Here is a 13,711-nt window from a genome sequence, read left to right as displayed (position 1 = left end):
ACATGCGCCCACCCTGCCTCCCCGGTCGGGTGGAAGGAACATAGACGTCTTACTACTTTCTCTCTTTATGTACTCAACAGCCTTGGGCTCCCTCATGGCAGAATAAATACAATCTGAGGGACCTCGGCGTGTGAAGGATTTTGGGTACACTACACGTCACAATAGGGATAGTGTTACAGACACTCGTTTGCCGACGTCCCCTTTTGGTCCCCGAAAGACGAGATGCAATACTCCGCGGTTAAAACTGGATGTCAGACCATATGCACAGCATGTGAATCAAAGCAGATACAATCATCAGAAATGCTATTACGGTGAGTAATGGATGTCATGACTTCATCTTGATTGATGCAATTATAGAGGTTTGGCTTCCTTTCAGGAGATGACCCCATAACATATTGGGGTGAACTGCCTCAAGATTATACACATATTTAGCAAAGAGGCTTGCACACAAATCTGAAGTCTTGCTGAAAGGGACTTTTTATCTAAATTACCACAAAGTAGATTGCCTATAAAGCTGGGTGGTTCCTTACTCAATGTTGCCCTGTTGTATTATGTAACCTGCTCCTATCCTTATATCTAGCCTTAATCCCTGAACTGCAGCTGGCCTAGAAAGTTAAAGGGATATTTTTTTATTTTATTATTGAAACTTCAGTTTAGCTGTTTTAACAAAACGGTTAAAGTAAAAAAAAATTGTTACACACAAGTCAAGAGACAAAGACTCAGATTCTCACATTTCGAACAAGACATCAGAATTAACCATAAAATTAAATATCACAGAAGGAAAACCACTAAGCTGGCTGCCCCCGTCTTTAACAATTTTTGACAACTTTCGTCAATATCGAGTCCATAAAATTAACCACAGCACAGGTTCGTTTTATATCGTGTCCTGCAATCACACGCCCCCACCAGTTTTCCATATCATTATCTAAGGATGCAAAAGACCCAAGATGACGGGTATGTTTGATCCTCGTGCCGGGACGGATTACAAGATGTAGTAATGACTCAATGTCACTCAAACAATAACGCCATATATTGTCCTTTATTTCTTTGTTCTTTCGTTGCCACATCATTTCTTTAGTGTTCAATGCATTTAGGCGAAATCTGAAGAATTGATCGCGATAGTAGCTTGATGGACACTTTGTCAAGTAACTACATTGTTTATTTAATTTGTGGGCTCCTGTTTCAGCCTTCAGCGTTGATTGCATTTTGTCAGGTTTTAGGTTGCTGATCAAAGACCAAGATTCAAATTTCTTTTTGACCCATTGGGGGTAATTAATCCAGTCTGATTGTTTTGATCGGCCTTTGACAAATGACCCACCAGAATACTCTTCCACTCTTCTAACAAACTAGAGCTTCTTTCTTCAGAGTTTGTCGCAAAAATTTGGTATGCTGGAATTAGAGGGGTCACACTTTTCGCAGTGCACATAGTGATTTCCAAATTACACACGCATATAAAGAATTCAATGATAGTTCATAGCGTAAGACTGTCATTGAAACATAAGCTGGCAAGCTCAATGCACGCCGCCAAAATTTCGCTTAGAGTGTATGCCAGTATTGGAATTCCAGGTTCCAGCTGGCTTAAGCACCAAATGTTATGGTGAGGACTACCTTTTGCAAATAGAATGTGATCACCGATGATAAAGTGAATTTCCCATACTCTTTATTGATTTTAGCACCTTGAATTCCAAACTGTCATTCAATTGACTAAATCCTCCCTCCAGTGATGCTCTTTTAGTGAAGTGTTAAACATAACTCCAAGATAACGAATGCAGTTCACTGGGTTTAGGATTTCCTTATCAATATTCCACCTAAAAGCTTTATCTTTCTGGGTACCTAACGACCCGATAGTCATTATTTGTTTTTTCTGTGTTTATTTCAAGATAGTTATGATTCAAATACTGGTGTAATTTGTTTAATAGCCGTTGTAATCCAATCTGTGTGCGGTCGATTAGAACAAGGACATCCACATATGTTATGCATTTGATTGGGGTGTTGTTGAGTTTGGGAGAAAAACAGTGAGACTGGTCCAAATACTTAGGCAAATCTGAGATGAATAGCTTAAACAATTCAACCGCCAAGGGGCATCCTTGTTTGACACCTCTGTTTGTCGGGATTTTGTTGGATAAATCTACATGGTGGTTTAGTCGTACCCGAATCAATGTACCGGTATGAAGAGCTTTCACCGGTTCTAGGATGGATAAAGGACAGTTCCAGTTAAGCAATTTCTGCCAAAGCAATCGCGATTTACCTTATCAAAAGCTTGGCGCATGTCTATGAAAGCCAAATACAATTTTTTTTCTTCCCCTTTTAAGGTTTCATGCTTTAATATATCCAAAATGAGCAGGTTTACTTCAACTCCTGCTGTGAAACCGGTTTTGCGAATATCGGGAATCTTGGCATGACATGCCCAAAGCGCCATTTCTGTTGCAGAAATGAGCCGAAGATCTTTCCGATAGTGCCAAGTAAGGCAATCGGGCGATAGTTGGTAGGATCAGCCCGATTGCCTTTCTTGTAGATTGGAACTATTGCCTCATGCCACGATTCGGTATCTGCCTTGTCGTACAGAGCGTAAACAAGGCTTCGGTATCTGCCCATTGCAGAGCATGTTTTTTCAACATCACATTGGTGATCAGGTCAAGGCCAGCAGCATGGGAGTTCAACTTCCTAATTGCACTATCTATGTCTGAAGATGCAGTTTGTACGTCCCCGATCCCGCCTTTATTCTCAAATGTACCACATGGTTCTATTGGGGGTTTCCGATATATTTGAGCGAAGTGCAACTCCCATTGGCACCGTTGATTTCGTTTGAGTTTGAGGGAGGGCATCTGGAGTTTCCTGCGTTTTAGAAAGGCCCATATTTAGCGAGTATTTTTGGTCACCAAAATGTTCATAATTTCTTCCACTCAATTTTGTTCAATGATTTTTGTGAGATTTAAGCCGATTTCTGTAAGATTTTTGTCTGTTTAATTTCCCTACTCACTTCTGTTTTTAACGCCACCAATATTTCTTTTCAACAGTCTTCATGCGTCGGGATTTGTCGGGATTGTTTTCTTTGCAGCTAGAAGAATGTTGATAGACAGATGCTTATGAGAAACCCCCATTGAACGTGAAGAAACTGTAGACGTTTTAAAGACTCTCAGCAACGGGGCATAGTTGACTAACTGAGCCTCGTTTTGTTTTAATAGCCTTTGATTTGGGTTTTGAATTTGCAACCCGTTTATGCGGAGGCGGTTTCCACCAGCATTTACTGATAGTGGGATTTCATAAAGTTTGCCAGGTTGTAACCACTCGATCATACAGGTGAGTTGCAGTAGCTCGTGATAGCTATTCTCCATCTTGCAAATGTTCAGGTTTACTGCATTTTCGGCCAGGTTTCGGGATACCCAAAAATAATGTAATATTTTTTGTGAATCTGTACGTTGCCAGGTAGATATCGGTGGCTGATCACCCCTCACATTCCCATTTACCATTTGGCAGTTACGGTTTGCTAATGCCAACATCCAGGCCTGACCTCGTGTGGTGACCTTGTTGTCATGTAAGCGTACATATGAATTTTTCGCTCTGTCGAATTTAAACCAAGTACAGTTCAGATCACCACAACAGACAATGGAGAGATTTTTTTAAGGCTATTATAGCGTTATCAATAAGATGAGTGTTCGTGTTTATAAAAGACAATGTGCAGATATTTTTGGAGGATTCCAGTATCCATTAATAATCAGCAAATGTTTGTGCTCCGCCATTTCTGAATGCATTGTTTGCAACATGATTCCCTGAACAAATTGGTTTGGGTTGAAAGTTTCGTCGACCACCTAGGATTTATTTTTACCAAGGTCACAAGTCCCGAATAAGGGTGCCCTTTTTTATTTTTTTACTGCTGGATCCAAGTAAGTCGAAAAGCCGTCTCTTGTCGGGACTTCACATAGCCACGTTTCTTGAAGGCAGATTACAATAACCTTTTCTGATTCAACGTCAAAATCGTTGAATAGGTGTGTGAACCCTCTCGTGTTCCACGATAGGAACACACACAGGGACTCATGCACTTCATGTCATGGCTATTGCCGTTCTTGACGGTGGCCCGATTTAGTCATGAATCGGGAGGAGATTTGACGGTTTTGTCCATTTTGTTGGGCCCTTGTGGATGATTAAGTGAACGAATTACATAAATCTTCACGTCTCTGTACTCCATCTTTGTCATCAAAGGGCTTTGAGGTCAGACCCCTGTCGCAGTTTGTCGCTGCCATGGGTTCGAGCATTATGTTGAAGCCAAAGGCAAGTAGCTTTCAAAATTGTACTGTGGGCGGAGGCAGAAGCAATGTGTAGTAAAACTTGGTCAGCAGTTCTCTGTTGGGTATTCTACAATCTTGTTGTCGTCAGACAAGATGGTCCGTAGAGAAGGGATGCATTTAAATAACTTAATTACATTATTTCGATTTAAATTGACTTCATTGTCATCTGTTGGGATATTTTGAAGTCATAGTTTCCCAATTTGCTTTGTTGGTGACACTGTAGAATTTACGTGAACTCTTGAAGTGTAATGAACTTTTTTACTCTTTTGAGTTAGGTAAATTTTGGATTCCATCTTGACGGCTGAACTGAATTGGTATCATTTGTCTCTAAGTGTCACTTATTTAACTTGTCAGTTTGAGATGCCAATACTTGATCGTTAAGGCAAACCTGCCAATCTCGGCTCCACAGGCAAAGAAATGTTGTTGTGCTGCAGATTTTCTTGTGCACTAATTTCAGTGACATCAAGTGCATCTCCTTGGTGAGAGTATGTTGATCGATCACAGATTTATTTCTACAACAATGGAGGAGCTTGCAGCACTTCAATATCTGAGTCAGCTCTTCTCTGTTGTTTGACAAAGGAACTGATAGTCTGTGCTATGTCAGCTGGGACTTTTGAGGTAATAGCTTTAGGCTCGGAAACATTTGTTGTGTCTGCTTGCTTAAACAGACCAAGTTTCTTCGGTGAGGCTAGGTTTCTGATACATTTCTTTGCTTTGGTTTTACCCTTTTGTTGTTCTGGGTCGTTTTTCCTCATTAGAGGTAATGATCTCTGGAGGTTTCACTGTAGTTGGAATAAGATGAGACGTACCCCTCTGAACGTTGCTAAGTGATTTGGCTGTACCCACAAAAATACCAAAAGAGGCTGAAGGACACTGAGCAAAACATCCTAGAGCTAGATTTGTCTTTTGAGGAGCGGACTTCTCCAAAGACTGGTCAATTTCTTTGCTTGAGTCTTCTACACATGGTGCATTATTTCGAGTATCGTTAGATGGAATTTGGTCAGCAGTCGTGCAGTTTGAGTCTGCTCAGAATGTTGAGGCACCAAGAAGGGATCATTATTTCACGAAACAGATTGTCAATGTTGAGGCAGAATTTGTCGCGCGGCTAGATCTCTCAAGCGCTCTTGCCCGCGTATTGTTAAATCTGCTTCTCTGGAGATCTGATTTTGAAGAAAGTTGTTAACGGTTTCGATCTTTTCCATTAAAGATTAAATATAGCTGTCTGATCCTTGAGTGACTCATGGAGAGATTCGTAAAGCTTTGTGATGGGAATCATAGCCATAGAAGACGCTGCAAGAACAGTATTGTAAAGTTGAGTCAATGCAGCAGCAGAAAGTCTTGATTTGGAATTCAAACTGGCTCAACAGTCTAGTCCAGATTGCGAGCTAGTTACAGTATCTGAGTACTGATCGTCAGTCAATGACACTTGCTCACTCAGTTGTGTATTTACGGTCATAGACAGCTGTGGATTTTTGGCCTTTGCGGAGTGATTTTGTGGTGTGCTGGACGACACACATTTTTGTTGTTGTGAGATCGAAGGTAATTCCTTCAGATTGTTCATGGACAGCTTTGCTCTTTGTCCATTGCCTAAGACAAATTCCGAGCTTGGAGACCGCATTGGGCTCTTGAAACGCTTCCAACATCATAGCTCGTTTCTCGGATGTTTTCATAAGATGTCGTTCAGGTAATTTTGAAAAACGTGCTGAGCATTTTTTGTCAAGTAGTATTTGTTCATGAGATGCTATCAGCTTCTTCTTTACCAACAGGAAGTCGATGTCTAATTGAGCCATCAGACATGCTTCTTGTGGTGCTTTAAGCGGGCAAGAGTTATTTTTATCTGCGGCAACTTTTAAATCGTTTGCTTCGTTCATTTGTAGTGACGCTCCGATTCAGTTTTGTGATATTTCCTCATTACAAGTCAATTAGGCAAGACTTCTAAGCACTATAGCACTGAACTTTTTTAATGCAAATATAATCACATACAGACATGGGTGGCCACTTAATGAAAATGGTATTTAAATATAAGATGCAAAAAACCATTAGCTGAAAACACTTGCAAATGTTATTCTGTGTAGTTTAAGATCTCAAAGCACGGTAAACGGCTGAATCCTCTGTGCCAGAAAGAATGCAGCATGTGCTAAAAATTGACTACAGGCATTGTGTGAGGCACGTCTAACTCTAGCAGAAAGCACAAGGTAACTTGGCAGCTGTTCCCTGTCCATCACAAGCCAATGGAGACTAAAAAAGATTCAATGCACAACATAAAGAGTACTATGGGAAAACGGGTTTTTGTAGAATTACTGAACCAGATGAAATATAAGAATATTGCGTGAAGTGTTGAGTATGGCGGGAAGGTGTGTTTATGTATAAATGTTTATAACATAGCAAATGATGCTAAGCAAGAGCTACAATGGATTCCTGCAGAGACAGCAGTATGTTAAAGTGTGGGGGGAGGGGCAGAGTACTTTGCCCTCCACCCCCTATTCTCATTATCTGTAAGGATTAAAGTTTGTTAGCCTTGAGGATAGACTCTTGACCTTTATTCCCTAGAGGGGTGCATTCATTCTGGTGTGAGCGTGATAGAGGTACCCCAATATATATATAGGGGGGGTGCCCCTCTAAGTTGGGCTACCTTTCAGAACTACTGTTCCCAAGAATAGTAAAGTGAGATTGACTTTACCTTTTTTCTTTGTAGGTCCAGCACACTGCATCCTACGTGGAGTGCTGGGGGGTTACTTGGTAGCCCATTTTCCTACCTTCTCATGTAATAAATGTTTGTTACCCTCACTACTTTAAATGGCTGGTGGCAGTGGTTTAATTTTCCTACCATTGTGCTTTTCTACCACAGGCTGAATCCTCGGCTGCAGTATAGCACCCATGGGTGACTATTTTGTCAAAGCCTCGGTCTTCTTATTTTGCCATTTTCTGTGTGAGAGGTCTTTCTTGTGTTTACTCTGCGCCCTAAACCAGGTTTCAGCGCTTTGTTGGTTTTGCCTTTGGCAGGCTTCCGTACTGAAACCTGCCTCTGGGCTCCAGTGTGTCTGGAAGGGCAGGAAGTGAGGGAGGTTCCTGAAACGCCCCTGTCCTTTGTCTTTTGGAATGCCTGAATACAGCCACCCTGCTGTATGAGTGACAACCCAGGCTGTGCATGAATGGGAGAAACCTGCTTAAAAGGCGAGAGTTTTGGCACTGAAGACAGTCGACCACTGAGAAGAACAACCCAACGAAGAAACTGTGAATGAAGCTTGCTGCATCCTACTTCCCCCCGACTGGCTGTACTTCTTTGCTGCTGCAGGAACCGAGAGCCAGGGGTCGAGAAATCTGTAGTCTAGTGCAACGTCTGTGATCTTGCCAGAAGCTCCAGTAGTCGCCCCAGGACCCTTCAGAAGCAGGACAACCAGAGTGTGAGTCCCCTCACCAGAGTGCAGGACTCACAGAGCCCAACCAGTATCCAAGATCCGCAGTGGTGCTGTTTACTGAGCGCTGAAATCGCAAAGTGCAGTTGATCCGAAAAGAGCACATGGCTGCTGCCGACCTTCGAATTGGTGCCGCAGGAGTCCCCCCCCCCCCCCCCACCCTTTGTCCCCATGACAGAGACCCAGGAACACAGGATCTGCATTGCTCCAAGCAGACAGAAGCCCGTTGGACCACTCTTGACTTGGGGTACTTACCTCAGCGTCTGTAGCTTGCTCCTCTCAGGAGACTTGCAGTAGCTGCTTTTCTAGAGTTGATCTCAGCTCTACCCTTCACAGGTGTGACAGCTTGTGACCCTACAGTGATTTTTTTTTACACAAAGTCTCTAACTTTGCAAGACTTTTACTATTGAACTGCCTCAGTTCCGTAGACTATGCTCCAATTGACTTTGGCTGTCCTGGCTCCCTGCAGACTCCATTTGACTTGGATACTTACTGTCCCTCATAGGTGATGCATTGGTTTTCAAACTAATATTGCTGGGAAACGTTTTCATCGAGACTTCATTGGAAGATTTAAAGTGCTCACATTCTCTGAGAACCTGTTTAACCTTTTTCCTTCCTCTAACCTTTCCTGTCTGCCAACCTCAGAATCTACAAAGTGTACTAGTGATATATAAATACAATTACTGTTCTAGTTAGTAAAGTCACCTCGTCGGTGTAGGAAGTGTGTAAAAAGCATTTCTAAAGAGCATCTACTAGCTTTGTGTTGATTCTGGAAAGGTATTTTGGAGTGTATGTGATTGCTGCATATATTGCCCTTTGTAAAGAATGCTTCTTTTAAAACTATAAATAATTATTTATAACAAAACCCTTGATTGTAAGTGTTACTAGGCTACTTGTATTGTTGGATGTCATTGCTACAGCTCTACATCTCACATTTACCCCTCTTGGAATAAGCCTGGCTGCTCAGTCACGCTACCAACTTGTGTAGTACAGGCCTATGCCAAAAGGTGGTTTACCTAATACACAGAGGACAAGTGTTGTGTAGTCTCCCCAAGGTTACTACATCAATTCTTGCTTAACGGCCCTCAATCAAAAACCCTCCAAATTCAGTAGCAGCCAGCATGTGGTGATTTTGTGTGTTGTAAAAAAGTAATGGCACAGCCCAATTTATTGGGCATTTGTAATCCGCCTGTACATCACAAGGTGTTTCAATGTGAATTAAGACAAACGGTCGGGGGGGGGGGGAACGACAAGAATGAGATCAAAAACGTTCCTACTGGGCCTTGAGACATTCGGATCGTGTACGTGTTGTAATAAAATAAAGGGTGTGGGGTGGTGTGGTCAAGGAAGGAGCAATGTTATTGAGGAAGGACGTGAAGGGTACACAGTTTGGCGGAGCTCTGTATTATGCAGCCATCTTAGTCTGCGCCCCCTGGTGGTCTCTATATCCTATTTATTAACATGTTACTTGCTAGATCAGGGCTCAACCTAGACACTTAAAGAACCAATCTGCAATTGCCGCTTATAGAAGATCTTAAATATAGCTACAGTTATTTTTTCACTGTCTTATCCACTCAACAAGAGACACTTCCCTGAACTCTTATCTCTTCACTGAAGTTTGGAAACCCGTTCGGATTCATATAGCACTGATTGCTTTGACTCGCTAGCCTTTTGAGCCTATAGTTTCGGTGGATCTCAGCCTCGTGATCTGGAAAAGTGGTACTTGTTGCAGTTACTTCTGCCTGCAGGGTCAATGAACTTCACACTCTCTGCATTGATCTTGTTATTTTCAAGGAGAAGATGTTGCTTGGATTACAATTTATCAAGAGGGTTAATTTACCCCTCAACCAAGCAAGGCTTATTTTCCGTAACTGACATTAAAGGGGACATTAAAGGGGAGAACTTTCAACAACATGCATGTGACCTGTGCTTTTAAGTTTTTCTTGATGTGTACCAAAGATCTTTATTTTGCACATCTGTTTGACATATGGACGTTTGGTCCTGGATCTTGAAACCTCTAAAACCTTGAAGGTCAATCGTTTTTTCTGCATACTAGAGTGCTATAAGATCAAGAAGTCACTTTTTTGTGGTATGGTTGAATGGCGACATCTAGGCCAGGTCTTTCATTCCAGGACTCATTTTGTTCCCTTTTTCTTCATCTGTAGTTCTATCCTCACTTGGTGTTGTCTTCCCCAATCTCTGAGAAGTATGGGGGAAATGGGATAGCATGTAGACTATGTACATTATGCACCATATTGTCTGATCAATTGCTAGTCCTGATTTCTTTCCTTTATACACCACTCCCACCTTCTAAGGGAGGTGATGTTCTGTCAATCTTTTTGGTTTGTTTATAATGTTGGCCATAAAAATATATACACGCCGTTCAACAAAAGGTTTCAATATAGTGAGCCGCAAATCTGCTCTATAGTCCTACTTTTTAAGACCTTGCAAACATCCATTTTGTAGTCTGAGCGTGTAAGCGGTTTCTTTAATTCAATGCCCTGGTGGGAACGAGCATGAGCCTCCTCTAGGCAAATTGTGCTTATTACTGTTAGGGCAGTGAATTAAAGTACACATGTTCACAGGATCGCCAGTCCTACAAATGCTATGCGACTACAGTCGTTTTCAGCAAAATAAGTCATTCCGTTTGCTCCTTCAGCACAGTTCTAGAAATAAGACAGCAAACACATCCTATTTATTCAGTTAAACGGGTTATGTTCGCCTTTTTAAAAGGGACTTGCATGGCCCAGTGGGGAAGGGTTGGCACCGTGACCTAGACTCGAGTCTAACTTTGTGGGTTTTTTTTTTGTTTTTTTGCCTCCATTTTTTTTTCTTTATTTAAAACAATATTTGCACCAGGGGGGAAAAAGACTGGGACTCAAACCTAGGTCGTGTGCCTAAAGGGGCTAACCATTCACCGCTGGACCACATGAGTCCCTGGAAAGCACAGGGCTGTTTGCCATATTGTATATCAATACGGCAAACAGCCCTGTGAAAGGAACTAGACCACACAAGTCCCTTTCACAGGGCTGTTTGCCATATTGTATATCAATACGGCAAACAGCCCTGTGAAAGGAACTAGACCACACAGGTCCCTTTTGAAAGGGACCTGTGTGGTCTAGTTCTTTAGGCTTTGTAATGGCAATCGGTGCTGTTTGCCATGCAGAAAATGTGTAGTGGTGCTTATTATACTACCTTGAAGATTTTTCATTCGCCAAATGTCATTTAAAGTTTGCCTTTGGCACTATCCACCTACCTTATGCTGTTCTGTGCCTACATAAATGTTTTCCCTACTGTTCTGTATAGAATCCTTTCTTCTTTATACTTCTAAGTCGTATGTGTCTTTTTGTTTCCCTTGAAATTTCAGATCATACAGAATGGGCGACTTATGGTAGCCACAAAATGTGGGCACATCTTCTGCAGCCAGTGCCTTCGTGATGCTCTGAAAAACAGCAGCACTTGTCCAACATGCAGGAAGAAACTAACTCAAAAACAATATCATCCAATATACATATGAATGCCTCTGGGTTTCTTTTTCCAGACAGCCTATTCTGGATTTTCATTGCACGGCTTAAGAGGCCCAAAACATTTTAGAAGATAAACAGATTGCTTAATCTGCGTTCACTTGCAAAAGTAACTAATTTATTAAAAGATGGCTTATGTCATGATGTAAATAATATCGCAGAAACTAAAATGGTTGCAGGAATTTTTGTTAGATTGATCCTGCAAGGGCTATTGAATTTCATAGTTTGTTTTACACAGCAATCTTGAAAGTGCTGTAGTGTGCTGAACGCACATATTAGCTTTAAATAAAAGGTCCAATTACAAAACAAGAAAATATTTGTACCTGTTGGAAATGGGGTGCCAGAGAAGTATCGACTTGTTTTCTTTGTGATGGTTTTTATAATTTTTCCCTTTGGTCATAATTAACTTGGCATTGTGAAATTCCAGGTCAAACCTCAAAGTAATTTTGAGGGGATAATAAAGCATTGGGAGGTTTTCTGCAATTATAAACTGCTTAACCCGTTTCTTTAACTTAACATGCATTTGATGAGCTTCTGTCGTTAGAATTTGAGCTTCCAAGTGTTTGAAATATTTTCAGTATAGCTCATGAACGAGAATTTGCATTCATTCGAATTTCTGTTAAAATCACATGCTTGAATTGGAAAATGGTCATGTCCCTCGTCACCTTCTGCCCTTTCTATTTAAGTACATTATTTTTTCACTTACTGCAATTTTCTGGTAAATTGCCGTGATTTTTGAAGTGTGTACAGATCTGCTTGTCTACTGCCTTGAGCCTTTCCAGATCTAGAACCTAAACTTAATGAAGAGGTTGCATGTTCACAAGTGTTGGATTCTCTTGCTACATTGAAGATGTGCAGTAAGTGAGGCAGCATGATGTAGGGTGAGGGCCCATCAGCAAGATTTTGTGATCATGACAAGCTCTTGCCTTTTAGGTGATTCTGTCTAAAGAACCTTGGCCCCTGGTTTCTGTGTAAGAACTTATAACTAATAACTTAAATGCTAATTCAGAAGCAAGGCTTTAGGAATGTAAAGTTATTTTTCTGTTTTGTGTAATATAAATCAAGTTGTGCCTAAAAAGAACACACATCCTGTTGCTGCAAGTATGACAAATGCTAAACTAGGTAGCATGGAAATCCCCTAAGAGAACCACCTGTAGTGGCCTCATTCTTAGTGTAGAGTGGAAGGCCGTAGCCAAGTGTTACTTTGTTGCCACAGTGCTTAGGATGAATAACATTTAGGTAGTTTCTCTAACCTCTAGTCCCACTGCAACATTTTAAGGGAATTAAAAACTGCATGCTAACATGTGGATCCACCTCTCATTGTTGGGCTTCCCCTGTCACTCAAATTCCTTTTATTTTCTGAAATAAATTGAAACCTGGCTTGCTGATTCATGTTTTTCCCCTTTTTGAGGAAGTGGTAAAAATGTAATGCCAGTTTCACCTTTTTTTTTTTTAGGCTTCTGTCCTTTTGAAGACTTTGCTGATGGGAGAGTGGGTTGACCAGTGCTGGGGAAATGTTTCTTGGATAACTACAAAGTAATTGCATCACACGGGCTGTGCAAGCAAAGGTGATTGCTGGAATTGCCAGAGAATGTTGGGGCGTATGCCTTCCACGTGAACGTACAAAACATGATCCAGTTAGCTTGCAGCCACGTAGGTAAACCACGGCTTGAGTTAACTCTTATCTCTTTGTTTGAAATGGACAAGCTCAAGAATTAACCATATCAAGCCTGTCTGTGCTGTGCAGCAAACTACACGCATACAGCAACAGTTTAGATGGATAAACTTACAAGCCACAAATGTTTGATATGAAAATAGCAAGCATGTTTTACCTCGGATAGTGGTGCACAATCCTCTGGAGGGGGCTTTATAAGCCTCTAAGCTAATAGTGGAACAGTGTCACCCAAAATGAAAGGTTGGTCTCAGTGGGAGATGGATCAGATCAATCAGACTTGTCTTTAGGAGAAAGGCATGGTAATCCAAAAGAATACACCACACTGTAATATTTGTACTCTTCACACACAAAATATTTATGATGGAGGAAACGAAAGTACTCTGGTAAACATAAGGACATAGCTGACCATTTACTGTTTTTACAGTGATATTCTCGACCGAGAAAACCTTGAATGAAATGGCAGATTAAAATATATATATTTTGGTGAACCTTGAGAGTGCAAAATAAAGGTTGAATTGCAGGGTTGCCATTCGTTTGTAAAAAAAAAAATGTGAGTTATAAATATTACAAATCGGAGGGTGAAGTTTTGGGGGAGAGAAAAAGGAGGCTTCATGGGGTAGAAGGGATATCGGGGTTATCCCCCTGTTAAAAGGTCTTTGTTAGTCAAGTAAAACATTGGTAGAATTGATATTTGGTTAGGGAAATGACATTTTAAGAAGCTTAAAACCTTTTTTTTAAACCTGTATTCTAGTTATAGAAAGATCCACTAGATGGCACTCGGACAATAGATCCTAATTGCATGTAGATATT

General features: G+C 41.2%; 1 protein-coding gene across 9 annotated transcripts in view; it reads left to right on the top strand.

Annotated features, from left to right (window-relative positions):
• The window catches only part of RNF4 (ring finger protein 4), a 156,497-nt gene extending 143,883 nt beyond the window's left edge, over nt 1-12,614 (top strand). For all 9 annotated transcript variants that reach the window (XM_069632118.1, XM_069632110.1, XM_069632114.1 and 6 more), the window contains one exon: nt 11,070-12,614. In XM_069632118.1, coding sequence (XP_069488219.1) covers nt 11,070-11,097 — 28 coding nt within the window. In that variant the 3' untranslated portion in view covers nt 11,098-12,614. The remainder of the gene's footprint in view (nt 1-11,069) is intronic.
• Nucleotides 12,615-13,711: the final 1,097 nt, after the last annotated feature.

The sequence above is a fragment of the Ambystoma mexicanum genome, chromosome 6q (assembly GCF_040938575.1).
Source record: "Ambystoma mexicanum isolate Mex_15411 chromosome 6q, UKY_AmexF1_1, whole genome shotgun sequence".
In the NCBI taxonomy this organism is placed as follows: Eukaryota; Metazoa; Chordata; class Amphibia; order Caudata; family Ambystomatidae; genus Ambystoma; species Ambystoma mexicanum.
This window is presented reverse-complemented; position numbering and strand designations above follow the sequence as displayed.